Source organism: Atractosteus spatula, chromosome 7 (genome assembly GCF_055471065.1).
Source record: "Atractosteus spatula isolate fAtrSpa1 chromosome 7, fAtrSpa1.hap1, whole genome shotgun sequence".
NCBI lineage: Eukaryota > Metazoa > Chordata > Actinopteri > Semionotiformes > Lepisosteidae > Atractosteus > Atractosteus spatula.
The window spans coordinates 10,111,016-10,132,650 of record NC_142712.1 but is presented as its reverse complement, the minus strand read 5'-3'; the positions used below and the strand labels follow the sequence as shown (position 1 = coordinate 10,132,650).

The following is a 21,635-nucleotide window of genomic DNA, read 5'->3' as shown; positions in this document are numbered from 1 at the left end:
TTTTGTAGACTATACATTTTAGGCACATGATAATTCATAAAAAGAATGATGTATTGTGTTTTTTTTATAAATTAACAATATCATTTTTGTTTATTTTTAAAGCTTCATTATTAATGCACAGTATGTATCACAGGTCTAAATCTCAGTATTCCAAACTTTGTATTTTCCTTTAAGACAAGCTGCTGTTGAAAGATTGTAATTTATGTTGATCCTCAATATCCAATGTTAATAGTTTTTATTTAAAATCCTGAGCGAGTAACGTGATAAATGCCCAAAGGGTGTCTCGCTGTGCTTTACCTCAAATGATCTTTGGCTTTGACTCAGGGCAGTGATGGCTGCCTTTCCAACAATTTGCTCAGTGTTCACCTTGCATGATTCGAACCTATTCCAGTTGGAGTGAACCCCTGACAGGCATGCTGAGGAAGTGCTGTATTAACTTGCACTGCCAACATTCCAGAGACATATGATTTGAGCACCTTACCTTGCATTTAATTATACGTCTGATATCAATCTTCCTAGGCAGGCTGAGGAGATGTTTAAGCAATGACAACATGTGCACTGTTCATTCAGATGGAGGCTGCTGTGGACCTGTTATTTGCTGGGGTGTCAGTAATAAGGTGCTATAGCATCTCAAACAATTGGGCTTCTTAGTTGCATTGGCACTGTAGGATGGATCTCTAATCACATAAGCCACTGTTCTGATTCATTTTTCTTTTTTTAGAGCTGACTCTATTTTAAGGCCCTGTTGTGTGAGATCCCAATATAACCTTGCCTGCAAAACTTCTAAAAATAAATATATAAACAGAAAACCACTAAACCATTAAACACGGAATTCCACCTCCTCCTTTGTAATCCCAGAGTGTTCTGTATTTATTTTCACCTTTTCAGAGGTGTATCTTATCAGAGGTTTTATGATGAATGTTTTTCCACACTTACTGTGAAGTTTTAGATATCTTTGAATGACTTATGCTAAGACTAGCACACTCAATACTCTTCCACACACCAGTACTGTTCAAAACCTCAACCATGTGAAACATTTTTACATTTTTCTTGGGAAATTTCTGTTTAAAAGTGGAGGATCTTAAGATTGGGTTATCCAAACATGCATAACATTTGCAATAAATAATATTTATGCATACTAAAGAGAGAAATGAAGACTAAAGATTAGGGTGAAAGCACATCTGTACTGCTCTGTTTGTGGCAAACATTTCTCTGACCTCTGGTTAAGGTAATAAACTTGGGTTCTTTTCTGTGTCAGGGATCTAGCTGAGAAATGTCAGAAGATAAAACAATTTGCAGAACTTTCGTCTGTCAGCTAACCTTCTCCCTTCCTCATGCATCTGCCCCTTTCTCTGTTTTTCAGATCTTATGGTCATAGAAGATTACCTTGAAGATGATGAGGAACCACCTTCGTTGTTCAACTCTCTTCCTTCTCACAGTAAGTTTCCTGCGTTCATATTGCATTGCTGCCATGAGTTTTGAATACAGATTGAGGCGGTAAGAATCTGTCTGATGCTTCTATGAGTGAGCTCTGGGTATATGCTTTAGTTTAATACTTACATTTTGCTAAATCACAGATCCAGATTTTAACTGTAAAAGCACGTGACACTTTGCATACTTTTTTTCTCACTGTGTTCTGATGTAATTGATGTCTTAAAATTGACTGCTCCCTTTTTTGGGGGAAGGGGATTATTTCCTTAGTGCAGGGTTACTCAGATTTTAGTCCCACAAACCCATTCCATTTCAGACTTTTTCTGCAGCTAGTTGCAATTATTTCATTTATTTGAATTGGAAGCTAGAGGGTATTTATATGTATCTGGTTAAATCAACATAGTGCGATGGATTGGGCTGAAGAGCCTGCATGCTGAGTAGTCTTGCTCCTGTGCATAGCTTTAACAGGGATCTGAGGCTCCTATCTCATCATGTGGTTCAGGGTCGACAGAGTTCATTGGTATTTCAAAGCTGTAAGTAAGCTACAGTAGTTTATGGGGAGACTACAGTGTTTTGCATCTTGTCAGTCCTCTTCAGTTGCTACATATTTAACCCTACTAAAACACACTTTTAGTCTCGCATTCACTTTTTTATTTTGACTCTTTTCTCCTCACATAAGTCACAGTTAGCCTATGTTTATTCCATATGGGGGCATATAAAGAGGGTTTTGTGGGGCTCTACATACATCACTGTTTCCCTGACAGCTGCTCTGTGGATTGGACCACAGCTCACAGCAGAGGGAAGACTTGTTGACGTTGTCTGACGTTGCTGAAGTGACAGCCTCAGCTGATACCCCTTGACCTTTCCAGCACAATCAAATTAATTCTGTTGTAAGCGCCACTTAATTAAATCGGCTTTATCCTGGATACACAAGGACTTGGGCTTGCAGTGCACTGTAACTGGGGGTCATCTTCTGACTTTTGACTTTTAATGGGTGTTTAAGGAATTAAGACCCCTTTCTGAGGCCCCCAGTGTCATGTTTTTACTGGCCTCCCGATTAGCGTGGCAGCAGTTTGCTGAGAGAGAATTTTTTTTTTTTGCTTTGTGAACTTAACAAAAGGGTGCCCACCACAATCAAAACAAGCCGGGGACTTTAGAAATGTACGTGACTGTTGTGTAACACTGTTAATGCAGCTGGCTGGCTTTGATCATCACAATACACAGGAAGGTCTCTTAAGGTTAAAGGACCTCCCTAAATCTCTGTGTTCCTTCTTTCTACTTTTCAGCGTGGAATTAACTTTTACTCATTCCAACATTAACCCATGATATGATTGATAGAAGGCAATGGCACAATAAAACAAGTTCTCCATCATTCTGTTGACTCTCAGGAAATGTGCTGCCTTTCAACATTCGCCAATTCAGTGGGAAATCTGAGATTCACAAAAGAGATTGAGGGTGGCTGCTCTCCGGAGGATGTTACTGGGAGCTGCAGTGAGGCTGATGATAGTGTTCCCTGTGAGTGCCCATAGTCTCTGGGCCTGGGGTTCTCTCTGCCCTTGAGGGTTTGGAATGACCTGGTACACTGATAACACAGATCAGACATTATATTCTCAAAGAATAAACAGAACAGTACAACATTAAACGTGTGAAGATCTTTGGATGATTGACTCAGAATGTAATTTATATCTTTAATTCTCTGATGTTTCAATAGCTAATAATAAATTAAATAATAACATTTCATTTTAATGGTATCTTTGAAGATTGGTTGTTTTGGTGTAAATTAATTTTGGTGTTTGGTGTTTGGGAACGGAATCATCCTTCATCAAACTATAAAATGAAATAAGTCTTGTTTTTCTTTTGATAAGATCACCATCAGTCGGTGGTAATGATGCAGTAGGGATTATGTCCATCTTTCAGCCAGTAAGTGAAAAGAAAATTGCACAGTGCAGGATGAAGGTACTCAAAATATGTTATCACCTCTCTGTTTCAAAACTGCACCCATAGAGTGTATGGCGATGCATGGACTCAGGCAATACTGAAGCGCTTTGCTCTGGAGAATTCACAGCCCTCCTACTTGTTGCTATGCAGATGCTGAGCTGGCGGGGCTCCCTGTCGCTGCAGTGTGGGAAAGGAGAGGTCCTGAGCAGCCAAGGTCTGTGTGTTCCCTGCCTGACCTGCCCCCAGGGACAGGAGCCTGACCGGGTGAGATCAAAGAGCTCCACCTCCAGTTTACACTGACTCGCCCCCGCCTTTATCAGAATCACATCGCGTTTTCCCCTGTCAGGACATATTGCCTTTTCAGAGATTAGTGATATACAGCTGGCATTTAGACATTTTTCCCTCAAGTAAAAAAATCTCAGACCACAAAAGCTGATTTGCAAGAGCACATAACTCGAGATGTACCTATGTTGTTTGTTTATTTTTGTGTATAACACGTACACAGGCCAATTACGATCTTTTTAACGTCCTAATAAAATACTCGTGTGAAACAATTCGTCTGTATGGATTTACGAGCAAAAATACATTCTCCATGTATTTGAGCCCCATGACCACAAAAACTGTGTTAGATAAATACTGAACGACATTCCAGTCTATAGAATATGAAGCCAGATGCACAGGACTTTGCAGAAAAGTTTTTATGGAATTGTAGCTTTTGACTTTCTTGCTTTAAAAATCTAACTGCTGTTCGGGATGGTTTATTTGTAGGCCTGTGGTTTTGAGGATGCGGTGGGGAAAACGTGCAGGGCCTGTCTTGGTGGTACCTTCTCAGACAGGCTGGACGCCGAGCCCTGTAGGCCTCATACCAAGTGTCACGCACTGAATCGCTCCCTCCTTCGTCATGGGACAGCGGAGACGGACACGGTCTGTGGAGAATGCTTGCCTGGGTATGTCAGAGTGTTTTGATCGCCATAAAACAAGCGTTAACAAGCAACTTACTCCCAGTTAATCGGTATGCAATGTGAAATAGGCAGAGCAACGTCTGTGGTAAAAAAAAAAAAATTGACCACATGAAAAAAATGTGTACCCCAGTTATGAAATAGGTTTTTTTTTATGGTAGCCTTGCATGATTAAGATCTTTAAAAAATAGTTTCAGGCTTGCCGTCTGTTATCGTGATACAGGAGAGAGAACTTGATCAGTGCACTGTAGGAACAGAAGTACTTTAAAGGTTGGAAATATGAATGGGTTGTTAAGTTGTACAGCAGGAATAAAATCAATGAAGCAGAAGAACAAATATGCAAATACCCAGCTATTGGTGTGGTGTATTTCTAAAACGATATATTTCTAATGGGCTTAGCCAGTAGACTGGTAGTTTGTAACACACTGGTTACACTGGTCACACTGGTTCAGGAACTCATTTCATGTTCAACTGATTTTTCTCATCACGCGTTTGAGTTTTTTAAATAAAAAAGGTTAAAAATCCATTATTGATATGTGAGTTATACATTGCTGGTAATTATAGGGTAGAAGGATAAGTGGGGCTATGCCCAAGCCCAGATCTGACCTGGATTTACTTGGGCATGTAGGTTCTACTCAAGTCAGATGGACCCCTCTGCTCTCAGCCCCTGTTTGAGCTGCAAGTTGGCACCCAGAGGAACCTCTGCTTGTGAAGGCAAGTCCATTTTCTTTCTTTTACTGGTTATTAAACACTGAATCAGCTTTTCCAGTTAAAATAAATAACTTACTTTCCGCAACGAGAGTATTGTACGCGACCGTCCGTCGTAGAGGCATTTAGTCATGGGCCTTGATCCCACGTTTTTTTTTACATCGTTCACATTGTATTTAAGCGTTGAATTGATTTTGTCTTTCGTGCTGTGTACGTGGGTAAGTGGGATTCTGTCACTGTCCGTCTGTAAAACGAGCACCTTTCCTGTGTGCGTCAAGCGTCAGCGAGAGCGACTGATTTAGTCATGGCTATATATCGGCTGCCGTAGGACTCCCGAACCCCAGCCCGCGGTTGCAGAGGAGTGCTGGGAGCAGCGCCGCCAAGACGCCGGGCAAGCGCTCCGCCAACTCCACCAGCCCGCTGACAGCCGAGGAGAAGACCACCGAGTACGCTGTGTTCGCCCTGGTGCCCATCTTCTGCGTGATGGGACTGCTCGGCATCCTGATCTGCAACATCCTGAAGAAGAAGGGCTACCACTGCGTGCCAGAAAAGGAGGGCGGAGACGAGGAGGCGCCTGTCCCGGAGAAAGACGGTAAGAAAAACCCAGTCATCTGGGGGGGGGGGTTAGGAATGCGATCCCGGGTGACAATTGCTTGAAATTCGCTTGCGTTTGTCTCTGCGATTCACAGCAACATCAGTGTGGCTTTAGTTGCAATTAAAAGATTAATGACTTGTTTAGAAGGCCGCCGAAATTAGCTGGGTTTTCCCACTCAGTGTATTGGCACGCAAGATTTTTCAGTTTCCAAAGGTTTTACATTGTGATCAGTCATAGGCTGGCGGGTCTAAGTTTTTGCATGCTTTGGCTTGTTGGGTTAATAACCATAGAATGATTTACAGGCTCCTCTGAACTGAAAGGTTGGAATTAATTGCATCTTACAGCACAAAGTATTGGTTTCATGTGGGCACAAAATGTATATTGAGTTCAAGAAATATGGTAGACAGAAGCATTGGGATAAATCCAGGTGTTTTTAACAGAGTGGCACTTTTACAAGTCCAACCTTTGCTTTGGAGAGATATTGTGGAGGCTGAAGGTTCTAGTTGTTTCTAGTTCTAGGTTCTAGTTGTTTTGGCCAATATTACAGGTTCCTAGAATATAAATGTTCAATTTACAGTAGGTTGACAATATGTTTCAGTGGAAATGTACCGATGTGATATTCAAAGAGTCAATACCTGATATGGGTTAGCATCATAATACCAAAATAGTTTTCTCTTTTTAGCTTTAGTATTAACCTTCTGGCCCATATGAATATCAGAGATAAAGTAAGAAGACTTGTGTAGTTTTAGTAGATTTGCCTCTTCAGGCTACAGTCTCTTTTTCCCAGCACATTTGCAATAGCGTCCATTTTCCACATTAAGCCAAACTACCTTACAGGCACAAATGAGTTCTATTTTCTATTTGCTTCTAATGAATCGTGCAACCACAGCAGCAGTGAAACAAACACCAGACATGCAAATTAATAGTTTTCTCAAAGGTCATTATGCGTGCCCCTTGAAATTATATAATAGTTCCACACACAAAGTTCCACACAGAAGCAAACTAAAAAAAAATCAGTATTTAATAATGAACAGCTGACCGAACAACCTTGACAAAAAAAGTCTATTGAAACAGAGTGCTGAATTGTGCCTTCACTCATCAAATATAAGAATTGTAACATGTATTTTAGATTCCTGTTAATGCTGCACTTCAGAAAAAGATTTTTATCCAAAAGACTGATTAGGACTGAATTTCTGCTGCCAAATTGTTTCAGTTTTCACTATAAATCTTCTTTGTTCTCTGTTAGCCTCTAGTTCAATTCTCTTTTGAAGATTTATCGTTTTAAGGGACAAATGGGGAAGTCCAAAGTACCAGCAGGCTTAGGCTCCTACTGTATGTCCAGGACACAACAAAACCACTGTTAGAGAAGTTACATTTTTTATGCTGTGTTTCATATTTCCATCATTCTTTGTTTTTCCATTCACAAGAGTGAGTCAGAACTGTGTGCTTCACGTCACTGTTGTGGAATTTGCCGTTTTCGATACCTTTTCAACGGAACTCCCCTACCTAGTTCCTAGAGAATCTCAAACCCATATCAGATATCGGATTACTAGGGGTTCTTACATGGTGAGAATCTGGAGACGAGCCATGTAGCTCATGACTCTGAGCCTGTCAGTGTCCAGACATGCTAAGTAAAGGGGGTTTACTTTTTTTAGTGCACCATGTGATGGAATCTAAATTAGATAGATGGTTGATATGAAAGCACATGAAGAGTACCAAGAGGAGTCCGATCAGATTTTCTTGTGTATAATCACACAGTGCACTCATGGAGATGACCTCTGTTAGCTATGCGTTCTCATAATTTCCTGGGTTATATTGAAAACACACAGCAATGTCGCTTTATGTCCAACAAGCACATCATATGAGCTAATCTGTCAGTATTCTGTACATTAGAAAAGCTGACAATACAAAACTGGTCATTTTTTACAGCAAGCCTACAGATCTTTTATGAAGTTAATATATTTGAATGGAAATGTGCAGACTGGCTGTTTGTGATTACTCATGCTGTGACCTGCCTTGCTGACACAGCAGTTTTGATCCTTGATCGGGGGTTGCTATAGCAGGGTAAGGTGGTGGGGAGGGGGATCGTTATGGCATTGCTGGAACAGGTGAGGCATGCTGTGATGAATAACTCAACTGCTCATCTTTAATTAAAGCCCTTTGAGGAATTCATGGTGGTAGAGTGGCTTGGCTACAGCCCTGAAACCTGAACCACCCCTGTTTTAATGGAATGTATTTTGTCCTTTTCAGTAGTTTTAGATTTTAGCATGAAATTCAAAAATAAACAGAGCACACAAAAAATAATAGGGTGGCAGAGGCCATATTTTAAGGAAAAGATGGGACAGGGTTGTGACAAGGCCTGGTTAGGATTAGGGGGGGCATCTGCCTGGGGGTACAACCCAGAACAAAGCTTGTTAAAGGAGCTGCCATAATTTCAAACAACTCTGACAGATCACCTCAGAAGGCTTCAACATTCTCACAGCGCAGGGTTCACAGAGATCTGGACTCGGTTCACTTTATTCTGCACCGAGCAAAAAATAAACGGAGATCCCTCTTGATGCAGAAGTCAGGAAGTGACTGGTTTATGGAAATGCTTCCTAGTGAAGCAGAAAATATTAAGAAAGTAGTCATAAATGGAACAAATGTTAAATGGTTAAAGAATGTGGTTCCTCTTAGTAAGCACCCCAGCTCCTGTTGCATGTCTGAAGTATCAGCTGACTCCTGTGAAACTGTAAGCTATCTGGGGTGACTAGCAGTCCCACTGAAGACATTACTCAAGTTTCCACTTATCATCTAAGTAAATAATTTAATAATGCTTAATAATGACTCCTTTTAATAAAACAACTGCAGCTGATATCAAGCTATAACCAAAAGTCCAGTATCCTTAAAGAAAACACTGTGGTTTCTCTACGATGTAGCTTCAAGTGAAACAAAATATCAGGCAACAGCTTTAGCTTCAATACTGTTGCCGTGCGTACTCTGTGTTCTACAGGACTTGCAATTGGGGTCAGTCTAGGGCATAAATTTTGATGACAGCTCCATTGTGTTTATAAAGTTGCTGTTTGCTGCGTTTCTTGAGGAACACTGCGGCAAAGTCATGTTCAGGTATTTGAAACAGCTGCAGTACATACAGTACAGAGATACAGGAAAGATGAGAGGAAACCCTGACAATTCATCAGTCCTTTCACACAGTGCTAGGGTGACAGATTTCATTTTTATCTTTTGATTTCACCTTACAGTATCCATGCTTGTTGACATCTCTCTTTTTGTGCAGTTCTGTAATGATTGTTCTTGGTACCATTTTTGGACACTTCTCAAAAATCTAAGCAAAATAATACAGAAACAATGCTATAAGCTCTTAATTAGCACTGATAAGTAAATACTCAAGCCAATACTGCAAACTTTATAACACACAGGAAAATCATGCACAATAAGACAGGGTTCTAGGAAAAGACCTCAACCACCTTTTACAAAATCGTTATTATCTGTGTGCAGTATCCACACAGCAATCGTGGAAGCTTATTATCATTTCTGTTTACTGTTTTAAGTATATACTTTAATCTGCAACATCAGGTTAGTGTTAGAAGAGAAAGGTCAAGGTTAGGTATACAGCTCAAACAACATTGTTTTTCATCTGCACTTCTGCTTTGCTCTTGTGTCTTCAAGCTCAGTTTATATAAAAATATGATTTTCCTCTTGAAGCCTATCATGCTGCAAATGTATTCGTGACAGACCTTTTCCCTTAAGTCTTAAACAGGAGGGATAGAAAGGAGATACTTTTTTAGTATATTTTGGATGTCATAGAGCTACATTGGAAATTCTTGAAGTAAGCATCCTATTTTGCAAATGTATGCAAAAATGTACCTTTTATTTTTGTTAGATATTATTTCTTAAAATGTCCTTTTACATTATCAGAAAAAAATTCCAAAGGATTTGTGGAAGGAAAGTATTTGCTTACATAGAAAATTTAGGGAAAAAATTTTCGTCAAATTATTCAAATGATTATATCTGTAATCTATACATTGGTACATAGTGACTAATGTACTGTTGCTGGGAAAGCTGCATTATGTATTCGAATTAGTGAGCATGAATTGGAAGCACAAAGCGCTTAAATTGAGACTTGATTGTGACTGCGGATTGATTAAAATAACAATCAAGAGTAGTTTTGTTTTGAATAGTGGATTACTGTTAAAAGGTCTCTCATTATTCTTAAATGGGTTTATTCTGCAGCTTGCGTAGATGCTGACCTCTTGCAACTGTGGGAATGGACTGGTTGTCATGGCGATTTCTGTTCTAATATAGCAGACCTTCCTTCGTATAAACAAAAGCTTTCCATTACACAGCCACTTTTCACTATTAAAATCTTGAGCCGTACTGCCTAAGACACGAGTTCGGAGTACTCCCTGCCTCGATTTCTAAATAATTATACGTCACTTGCCAGACAAGTTTTACGCTTAAACCTCATCTTCTGCCTGCAGCTTTTCTGTATATCTTCCTAGATGTTAACTGTTCCTCTGCATCAGTGCTAGTGATGTCCCCCGTCACAAGAAGTGCGTTTTCTACCTTCTTCTGAAAATTGTTTCTTACGGTGCCGTCATATTTTAATTTTCGCAAGGCAACCAGTAATATGTTGTATCTGAAAACCTGAGCTCAGATGCCTCTAAGAAAGACATGGATCACTTTCAGTATGCTATATGTATCTTCTACCACAGTGCCTGGTCATGTAGAAACAGTTTACACCCCAGTAGCTCCAGTAATCCAGATCCTTATCAGCCTGTTTTGTATGTTTTTTTACTTGTTTCCTGCAGGTAATGTTTGCCCCTACACTGTGGATGATGCCGATGAAGACACAATCAGTGTGTTGGTGCGACTTATTACTGAAAAAAAAGGTATGCTCTAAAGCCTGGGAGAACCTTGCCTGATATTTTTAATGTGTAAAACCTGTCACAGCTCCAAAGTTAAACATTTTTGTTTCTTCAGAAAATGCTGCTGCTTTAGAAGAACTGCTGAAGGAATATGAGAGCAAACAGATGTCCATCAGCAAAGCGGCTTCCATCAAGTAAGAACCAACTGTAAATGATTATTTTAGTTATACTCTTATTCCCTTGAAATACAACACTTGGACACAGTGTGAACATCTTGATGTTCCTGAGAGGAGTTCTGCTTTAACATGCAGATAGTATTTCAGTATCAAATACCTATCAAAGCTCAGACAGATCTAGGTTTACAGATTGCCATGAAAGCTGTAGCAGTGGGAGAAGATGTAGTACCATAGTAACAACCGGAGGGAAAAGGTTGAGTCTGACATGGATAGCTGTATTCTCTTTTTGTTCATGAACCAAAACCAACCTGAAATCAGAGACTTCAGGGATTCGGTTCTCTTTTCCATAACATGCTATTGATTCAAGTGCTTTATCACAGGACCATAAAAGTACTAACCTCAGACAATGGTGTGGGTATTTATTTACACAAGCTGTATACTATTCCATTTTTAAGCAAGATCTGAGAAGCAACATGGGTAAAAGGTGTTACCTCGCTGTTTTGTCAGATGGCTTTGTACTTTAAGAACGGTGAAGAAAACCAGGATAAATCCTTGACCAGCAATGCACTTACTTCTACCCCATTGCTGAAAGATATCTAGCATATCCCTAAAGCCCCACTTTCTTAGACTAGACAGTACAATTAGAAAAGAACACACAATGCCATTCAACTCCAAATCTTAAATGAAGGAAATATAAGTGAACACCAGCAAATTAACAGAAAAATGCATTTCTGTGGGAGAGGCTTTGCCTATTCTGCTCATTCTAGGGCAAAAGAGTCTGCTTCAAGAATAACTTAAAACTGTGAAACAAAGTACAAAAACTAAAGGAAAACCGAGAGCACCATTTTCAAGATACACTTCAGACATCAAATCGGAGCAGGTTGAGGTATTCTTATCTGTAATTTGTTATTGTTAGCCAGGCTTTCATTCACCAGCTCCTGAAAGTGTGGTCACTATGGCAGCAGGCTCATGTAGCAGGCGCTTCTAGCACATTCTGTCTGTTCCCAGCGCAGCGCTCAGGGGGGCACCCAGGACTGTTGTCGCAAGCGGAAAATATTACAGGTTGCTTGGCAAAAGGACAATAGGGCATTTCATACTGAAGTGGCATAGGTGACGAGTTCTAAGATGAAGTTCAAAATCTAACCGAACCTTTTGAAATTGGATTTTACACTACAAACAAATCTCTCTGTAAAAATCTCTCGCTGTTAGATGTACTGCTTTTCCACAAAACAGACCCTTAATACTGTATGGGGCATGTTAAGCTCACCTGAACTGCAGTTTGAAATATAGAAAGGCCCACACTTTCACAAATGGTGCCTTAGTTTAGTGCCCCTCTATAATTTCTGTGAGATTGGGCCACTTTCCATTAGCGTGACTGAATCCTTATTTATAAGTCTGCTCTAAACTGACAGAATACTACGAGAAATCCCTTCCTATTACTAAATTGTCCCCCAAAACACAAAGGAATTTTCGGCATTTTTTACCAATGTGAAAAAAAGCCAATCTATTTTGCGCGCTCATGCAAAACAGATAGGCTTTCTGTCTATAGATAGAGGCCAGAGTAAAAAATCCCAACACGCCTATTACAAAAAACAAGTGTGATCTGCATCCGCACTGCAATGAATAGCAATAACATTGCTATTCATAAGCCTGCTGCCTGCACAGATGAGTAATGCGCTACTCTGGTGGTGCAGCTGTTGTCCAGTGAGCTGGGGTGCTGCACAATCGTACCTGGGAGCTGTCAGCATTGTTATAACACTGTTGCTCTCTGCTCCTCTCTTCCAGGTTCCCTCCTGTGGCCCAGTTGCCCCAGTTGCCCCAGCTGCGACCCCTGCCCAGGCTGTGCCCTCACCAGCACCACCTGCACACCGTGCAAGGGCTGGCCCCATGCTCGGGCACCTGCTGCTCTCGCTGCAGCCAGAAGAAATGGCCAGAGATCCTGATGCCCATCGACACTAGTAAGACCACCAAAGTGGGCACGAAGAACAGCCGACCGGGCGAGATCACCATTCTCTCCGTGGGCAGGTGAGGTAACCCTAGACTCCCTGCGCCACCTGGGCTCTCTTTCTTACCATGCAGAGACGTGTTAAAAAATGTATGTCAATAATTCATGTCAATAAAAATTCAAAAGCACTATGAAATATGCCAAAAGCTAAGGGGAGGCCCAGCTGGACCTTCACAAAGGACCATAAGGTGTAGAAGACCACAGAAATGTAAACACTGGTTTTGTTTTCAGGGGGTGAAGCTTCTGCCAAATCCGGCTGTCCTGTGAGAAAACGGTTTCTCAGAGGATGTTTTTGTTGGACTGATTTCTGTGAAGTTCCTTCTGTGAAGCGCTGAAAATGACAGTACTGCGAAACAACCACACAAGTTTAGCACCACAGTTGTTTAGGAAGGCAACATTCCAGTGCCGGCCAACTTTTGTTTGTTTAAAGACAAAGAGCCGGGAATAAAAAAGAGCACACCTGTTTCTGGCCCCCCTCTGTCTTAAGTTTGAGATAAAGCTCAGGTGGGGGAAATCCCATGGTGGAGTTGGAGTAAACTAAACTGATTTTCGATTTCAATTTCCTGCTGAGTGTGTGTACCCCAGAGACCTAACCCCGTGTGTAAACGGTGTGTTCCACAGGTTCCAGGTGGCCCAGATCCCCGAGCTGAAGCCCACCGCCCTGGCCGAGCTCACCCCTCTGGAGTCGAGCGACACGGACTCCATTGACACTACACACACAGAGCCAGCCGACGAGAAGTCACTGCTGGGCAGCTCCTCCTCGACCCGTCCCAAGACCAAGTGGCTGAAACCTGGGGACAGCAAGCCAGAGGTGAGCAAACTGGAAAATCTGCATAGTAGGCGTATAAATTCCCAGTCCGGGAACTAATCCGAAAGGTGTCAAAAAAGCCATATACAATGAATGCTTACTCATGGGGAAAAAACCAAAACCCAACCTGCTAAACAGGCTACACTTAAAACAGGCAGTGAGTCACAATGCAGATTTCCTGCTCATTGTATTTATTGAAGCTGAAGCACTTCCTCTTTCTTTTCCTTAAAAATCGCTGTCAAGTTATCTAAATTACCGTCAATGACCACAAAAGATATTACTGCTACACGAGTGCTATGATTAGCCAAATTAATGAGATGGGTAATGCTAAGTTTGTTTTTCTAAAGAAGATGTCAACAAACAGCCTATACTGTGACATTGCTTCTTTTTTCATGTGCGCCAAAAGCAAAACATTTCCCTTTGTTGACTGAGAATTTAATTCTCAGCCTGTGCTCCATCTTCCGTCATAACTCAGAGCTTTTTCCCCTCGTTTCAGGACCGAAAACTTGTCATAAGACTGGGAGAAACTAATCTTGTTATTTAAAGGTAACTGAAGAGTTTTGTAATGTGGTGGTGGTTGGGTGTTAACCGCTGATTGACATACAGTATTTCCAATACTCGCTTAGTGTAGCGCAGTAACTCGGCCCTGCTCCTCTGCTTTGGTTCTGCTTTGGATAAAATTGTGGCTTTGGCTTCGGTTTTTTTAGTAAAGACACGGCGGCTGCTGGTGGGGGCTGGCCAGTGACTCAGCTGCTAGAGTGACCCCGCTGGTCAGTGAATTGCAATAAATTTCCATATGAGTGGCTGTTGAAATATGAACTGCTATTCTGTGGAAAACCAAGAAATGGCATGCTGGTAGTTCCTCAAAAACAATTTTCAAAGGCGTAATTTTTCATTGAGAAGAAGGAGCCTGTTTTCCTGAGGCTTAATTTTCTGGCCATTCCATTTGATAAAGTCAGTTGACCTATTCATAACCGAATCATAAAAATCTTGGAGCAATGAAATTTGGTCCATGCCCTATGGCAACATGGGAAACGCATTTTTCAGGAATCAAGACGGCACTCACAGAGGGCACTGCCACCACCAATGTGCCAGTCACTGTGTTCCAAGCAAAGCAGCTGATGGAAAATTGTCACCCTTTAGAACAAACTCTCTATGGATATCTGTGTGTTCCACATTACATATATCCATGGTGCAGTTTTATTGAAACCATTACTTGAATAGACTAACTCTGCAAGGGCCTTGTCTATTAAATTGAATGAGCACTAGAATGACATTGAGACAGCAGAATTAATAGCTTAAAATCTATCAGACAAGCTATAACACATGCCGTTTTTGTTTAAACCGAAGTTTAAACAAGTGTCAGAAAAGCTCTTGCGACACATGAGCACACGCATTTTTGAGAGCAGCTGATTTTAGCTAAGAGAAAACAGCAAACGTCAGTTTAATCAGACCAGACCGTTACCTCATAGCCTAGTAGGCACAGGAAATGCAGATGAAAATGCAAGGATTAAACAAATGAAGTTGTAATTGTGGGTTGCATTATTCAAACAGTGTTAACAGAAACTACCATTTAAAGCGTCTGCTACACTGCATTTTATCTCTTCAAATAAACTTCAAATACCGCATCCTGCCAAACACACATTGTAAGGAGACGGTGAGCAAAACTGAGCTGAAAACAAGCTGAGGTTTCTGAGCACTCTTTTTCTCAGGAGCCCTGTCATTTACTCCACATCCTCACCCAGTTGGATCAACAGGAGGTAGTCTGGAAATTGTCTGGAAAGATGCCAATAGAAGATCCGTAATGGTTTCATAAAACAATGAAATATCACCCGCAGGAAAGAAACTGCAACAGACATGAATCAGTTAGCTAGCACTGACTACTTGTTTCAAACCTATTGTGTAGTCAGGAAATTGTGAATAATTCTTGTTGGACACTTTTAAGTTTCTAGGATACTCTATTACAGGATATACCTGATTTCAAACCACTTAGTGTGCTTTAAGTCAAATGTATGTTGTATACTGTTAATATACTGTTAACTGTCCTCTTGTTAATCCAGTTCAGCTAATGGTGTGTGCAAACACTTGCAAATGGCCTTGAAATTACGGATTCTTAACTAAAAAAAAGCTCAGAAATGGAATACTCTTGCATTTTTATACATCTTGCCATCTGCTTCAGCACAGGCAAACCACGTTAATTTCAACATTCAAACTCAGTTTACGGGGTTGGGGGGAACCTTTTGTAATTGGGGTAAAGGTTCAGGATGAATGTTTTCACTGTCTTAGGGAGAAACGGTAATATCTGCAATAAAGGGCTTTGACTGCAACCCTCCTTCATCATGTTTCAGACAGACCCAGACATGCCCACCCTCAACCCCAGGAGATGAGGGGTGAGTCCCATGACTGTGCTTGTTCCCATTACTCAGCAGTCCCTCTCTCCGCAGGTGAACATCTAACCGGAGAAGCAACGCGAGTGCTGGAAGAGAACTCTGCTTCGCTGCCACACATCAGGGAGCAAGGAGTGCGCAAGAGAAATGAGCTGAAAACGCCAGCCTGAGGAGACACCTGATGCAGCGACAATGACAAAGATTCCCATAGCACTTGATGCAGCAGTGGGATTTTACCATGGCCTGGCACGAAAGCTTATTTTTTATTTTTTTAATTTACTCAAAGATGAAATGCTACAGTATATTTTGAATTCTGAATTAAGAGACTGACGAACAAATTCTTTTGCCGTGCTTCCCAATCACTACAGTGTTGCGGTTGGTACACTTTTTGAAAACATTCTACACCATATATATATCAACAGCACAAGCACTTGCATGTTATTCAGCCCTGATATTAAAAAAATTGAGTTTCTCTTTAAAAAATCAGCAAACAATATTGGAATGAATTCCAGTTCTTAAAATTCAAACTGTAGGCTTTGTGAATAACATTGAATGCACTTTAGCCTTGTGAAGAAAAAACCGGTATTAAAAAATGGAACATGTCCTACATACTAAGTATCAGTATTGGATAAATTGGAACAAGGCTGTAATCACAACAGAGTGGGACCAGTACAACTCAGCTGAGGTATAGGAGTCAAAATTATTATTCAGGTTTAGACTCAGGGGTTAGGAAGGCTTTCACTCAGAAGGCTGAGCTATGGACTATTTGTAACCAGCTGCAAACAGCCTTGCTACATGCATGTGCATTGCTGTAACACAGTGGACGGACATTATGTTTAAAAAGAAAATATCTAGTTATCCAGGATAATCTGAAGATTAAACATTACCACTACCTAACATACACAATTTCTAAGTGGCGCACAATTTGTCACAGTTCAGTGCCTCTGATCAGATTTCTAATTTATGACAGGATCAGTGGTGGTTATCCTGGGACTTTCTTCATATGTACACAGCAGTACACTGTTCTTCTGAAGGCTAGTGTGCTGCGGCTTTTAATCCATCTGAGCTCCTTATTACTTAACCTGTCCAATTATCTTCTTAATAATGCAGATTTAGCACCCTGCCCCAATGCCTTCAAAAAGATTTGTTTGCACTGGGATTCAAGTGCATTTTTTTTTAAACCATCAGCTGGGAAAAGGGTTTAAAAAAAGGACGATTCCCAGCCGACCGAAAAATTTGAATTATTGCGGAGCTGAAGTTCAAACAAATTACAGAAGACACTCCGCCAGGACTGCAGTCCAACACCCCTGCTGCACTATGGATTTGATTAATTACCTCCTAATGTCGCAGTGCAGTCCTGCTTTTTTTAAACCTCTCTCTACGCTGGCTGGCAAAACGTAAGCGTTTATTGAAACAGAGATGCAGGGGTAGTTAACAGGATATCTTTAAGCCTTCCTTTCAGAACATGCCAGTGAGGGAAATAAAAGTTCTCAAGAGAAACCACACAACACAGAGAGAGAAAAGATGAATGAAGTAATGTCTCCCAGCTAACATGCTTTTGTTGGATACCTGTTGATGCTGGAGGCATGTTTGCTGCAGACTTTCTGCTGCAAAAAAAAGTCACAGTTCCTGCCACAGGAGACTGATTGTGCTTTATTTTGCTTTATTGGAACTGAATGTGCAAAACAACAGTATAATATTACCCGAGTCTCTCAGCCTTTACTTTGCTGTGAGCACAAATCAGCCTCAAACGCTGCTTTTGACATCTCCATTTCCTGTCACAGTCCCTTCCTTGAATCCAGCCTGGATGAGTATTCTTAGTACCAATTTTCTTTTGTTTAAAGGAACAGAAAAAAAACAGAAAAATGCCACTGAACTGTGGGAGTTAATTTTGGCGAGACCGTTTACATTAACATTTTGTATAGTTTACAAGTCATTTTTGTTTTTTGTACGTTTGTGAAGGTCTTTTTTTAAAAAAATGGTTTTAAGTGTATTTATTGGTTAGACATTGTGCTGTACGTTTTCCATCTGTGTTAAATGTTTTTAACTGAAATGTCTGTAGTTAAAACATCATCTCTCCAACCTTTAAGGTTTAATTTATTATGCTGCATTGGCTGGGTATTTGTATTCTTTAAATAAAGAAAACATTGGAAGGCTCCTCTAGTAACAGTCTTTCCTGTTTTATCCAGGTAACTTAACTCTCAGATGAGTACATTGGGAGTTGACATGACTTTCAGTGACTTTACAATGACAAACAAGCAATAAGAAGAGAACAAACACTGTTACTAGGCCTAACTGTTTACTCTGAATACTACAGATGTTGAATATATTTTAAGCCTTTTTCTTCCTTTTAAAAAATTAAACCAATTATTTGCTACAGCACCCTTTGTCACAGTGAGCTTCACAGATTTATAATGCAGGTTACAAAAAATGTATAGGAACACTTAACCACTTGCATACAGGGAGCAGGGGAACAAAACGTTATATAGAGTCACAATTAGCAAATGGGAGGCAAATGAAATTCAAAATGATTTAGATAAAATTCAAGACTGGATACACACCTGGGACATTTTCTAGATAACAGTGAAGCAAATTTAAAAAAGCAAACAATGTTAGTCAAAAAGTGTAGAATTCAGATGAAGGACTTTTATGCTAAAAATACTTTATACACTAGCGAGACCTCATTTAGAAAATCGTGGACAATTTCTGATCACCACATTATAGAAAGATTATAGCTGTTCGGGACTAAGTTCAGAGAAGAGCAATCAGTTGCATTGTGAGACTTAAAGGCATGTGACATGGGTTAAAATAACAGAACCTTTTCAGTTTTGAATAGAAGAGACCCGATCCAAATATTCAAAGTATCCTCAAAGGCATTGATAAAGCCAACGGTGGATTTCTTCAGAATAAACCGTGACACTTGGACCAGTGGACACAAATGGAAACAATGTGGAAATGCACTTAAAACCGAGAACAGGAGGCACTTCTGTACACAAAGAGCGGTGGGAGCATGGAACAGGCCACCTAGCCATGTTGTTGAAGCCGATATAGGAAGCAGCTGAATTAAATCCTTGGACCAATAAACTACTAACAAATGGGCTAGATGGGCAGCATGGTCTCATCTCATTTGTAACCTTTCTTTCGTTCTTATATCCCAGGCAACACAACCATGTACCAGCCATGCACATCCCTCACCAACAGCTCCATATGTTAGCAAGCCCCAGGTATGGGTTATGAGATCAACCCATAGTCCTAGTGCCACGATAAAGGCTCAAACCCGTGACCAGAGCGTTCTACCTGCATCCAGGCGACCTGTTCCTGCTGGGCCTCACAGGAAGTCCCCTATTGGTTTTTAATCCTTGATGGAAAACAGGACAGGGTGGAGCATGCATTAAACTATTTCCTGCCCCCACGACAGAGATCGCAATAAATGACAAAAGCAAACATTTACACATTGCTGCAAACTTTGAAGTCGACACCTACTACAAACCCAGTGTTATTTTTATGGGTGTATTTATAATGCTTTTACAAAAAATAGGATGCTTTTAATTAAAACCAGTCACATCATTAAACCCACAGGATGGAAAGAAAACCTTCAGGAAGAGTGACAGAAACATCCTCTTTATCCCAAAATCTTCCTCCATATCCGTCTTGCCATTTTCCAGAGTTCAATTAACTTAAAATAGTTTCAGCTCATGGCAAAGCAACATGTATTGAAAAGAATACAGACAAGACTGGGAACATCTTGCTTCTTTTAAAGGTATTGAGATGCCAATAGAAGTAAACACGTAATACTAAAAGACAATGACATTCTTGATGACATACAGACCCATATTTAATCCCAGGATATCACTGAAGATTCGAAAACAAAGGAGATAAAAGGTTTGTAACAAGCATGAGACTTAAACAATACCTTTTAAGTGTCTTACATAAAAAACACACCACAAATTGACGAACAGGAGGAAGTCTACAAAATAATTAAACATTACACAAGCCATTTCCGCTGGAAGACTGTAAAAGGAGGTATTATCATGAGGTGTTTACTGTGTGAACTGAACGACACTCAAAGGGAAAAGGCAGCCTTCCTCTCACAACCGCCTCCTAAACTTGTCACGGGCTCTACACCACCACTGAACTAATGCAGAAGGTGCAGTAAGAGGCAAAAACTACACACTGAACCACGAGAACGTGCTGCAAAGCCCACAACTTACCCTGGTATAAAGCCATCTGCGTGGCAGGTCTATGTCCTCCCAATCGTCACTTGGGTTTTCAGCTTCCTCCCAGCTTGCGATACTGTGCTGGTCATCTCAGGGGCCTCTCCAAAATGTGTCGGTGTGCGAGTGTCCCGCGACAGACTAAAATCCTGTCAGGAGCGCGGTTCTGCATCAGACTATAGGTTGTCGAGACCTTTAACTAGAAATAATAATTGCTTACACTTATAAAGCACTTTACAGGTAATGAGAACTCCCCTCCACCACCACCAACATGATGCAGCAGCAGCCATAGTTCACCAGTACACTCACCACACACCAGCTCTCAGTGGGGAGGAGAACAGAGTGATGAAGCCAGTTCAGAGATGGAGATTATTAGGAGGCCATGACTGGTAATGTCCAGGGGGAAATATGGCCTGGATGCCAGGGTGACATCCCGACTCTTTTCAAGAAACGCCTTGGGGATTTTTAACGACCACAGAGTGTCAGGACTCGGTCTTACATCTCGTCTGTCGGACAGCACCCTTTTCAACTTTCTGATAATGGATGAGGGAACCTTACTACAAGAAGCAGAGCGATTACTTTAACTCTACAAATAGTAAATACGTTACTCAAACGTGAATCGTTCTCTACTATTTAACTATTTCTCTCCACTAAATATAATACAGCAATTGGGTTTTATAGCCGTATTTCAGCTGTGTATAATACATTTTTTTTAAAATAAATACCGTAAATCTTCAAATAATCACCCATGTTTCACTGGGTATCCCTCACATTCCCAGCTCGTGCAGAACTTGAGTATTTATCCAATACCACAGAACTATCAACACATCAGAGAAACAGATGAAGAGAAACAAATACAGGTGACATCTTTTGGAAACTCAAAGAAATAGGTAAGCAGTGAGATTTTTTAACAATCCAGTTCAGCAGTTTGTATTGCTTTTAGGAACCTTAGTAGCTTGTACCTTATTTTCTTCCCCCCCAATAGGAAGTTATCAGAAGTCCACTAAAATATTTTTAAAATAACTTGATAGCTTTATCGTGAAAGCACAGAGCCTAATAAACTGAAATGGAGCTAAGCCAGACACCTTAAAGAAACTAAAGACCCTTGTTAAACAAGATGCCGAATTTTGTACCCGAGTATAAAAAAAACCTTAAAACTAGAAAGGACCTCTTTTCAGCACACAGGTGACCTCAAAATAAAAAAAACTCCTCCCAACAGCATGTTTCCAACTCATTCCTGGTGACCCAGTTCTCCAGGTTGTATAAACCCTCTCTCAGTAGCTGAATGTTAATTGAGTAATTAAGCCCAAGTAAGTAAAAGAGCTCCAATGGAATAAATGGAAACCAGAAAGTCATACACAACTCCAGGAGCAGGACTAGAGAACCCCGATGCATATTAAATCCTATGGGAAAGGAAAGATCAAAACAAGGCTTCTACCCTCTGTTTGTAGGTTCTTTCCCCTACAAACAGCATGTCCTCTTTAAAATCATTCTCAAACATTCACTTGAAAATGAAAGGGTATTTGGGGAAAAAAAACAACAACGAGGC

At 40.6% G+C, this 21,635-nt stretch overlaps 1 protein-coding gene across 2 annotated transcripts in view; it reads left to right on the top strand.

Moving 5' to 3' along the window:
* relt (RELT TNF receptor) overlaps window positions 1–18,035 on the top strand; it is a 29,918-nt gene extending 11,883 nt beyond the window's left edge. Inside the window, exons 2-12 of one of the 2 annotated variants that reach the window (XM_088920245.1) lie at window positions 1,364–1,438; window positions 3,520–3,633; window positions 4,138–4,316; window positions 4,957–5,042; window positions 5,365–5,628; window positions 10,440–10,520; window positions 10,612–10,690; window positions 12,458–12,697; window positions 13,299–13,488; window positions 13,982–14,031; window positions 15,930–16,025. In XM_088920245.1, coding sequence (XP_088776371.1) covers window positions 1,394–1,438; window positions 3,520–3,633; window positions 4,138–4,316; window positions 4,957–5,042; window positions 5,365–5,628; window positions 10,440–10,520; window positions 10,612–10,690; window positions 12,458–12,697; window positions 13,299–13,488; window positions 13,982–14,029 — 1,326 coding nt within the window. In that variant the 5' untranslated portion in view covers window positions 1,364–1,393 and the 3' untranslated portion in view covers window positions 14,030–14,031; window positions 15,930–16,025. Of the gene's footprint in view, window positions 1–1,363; window positions 1,439–3,519; window positions 3,634–4,137; window positions 4,317–4,956; window positions 5,043–5,364; window positions 5,629–10,439; window positions 10,521–10,611; window positions 10,691–12,457; window positions 12,698–13,298; window positions 13,489–13,981; window positions 14,032–15,929 lie in introns of both variants that reach the window. The other variant, XM_088920246.1, reaches the window with a different exon arrangement.
* The last annotated feature ends 3,600 nt before the right edge of the window (window positions 18,036–21,635 follow it).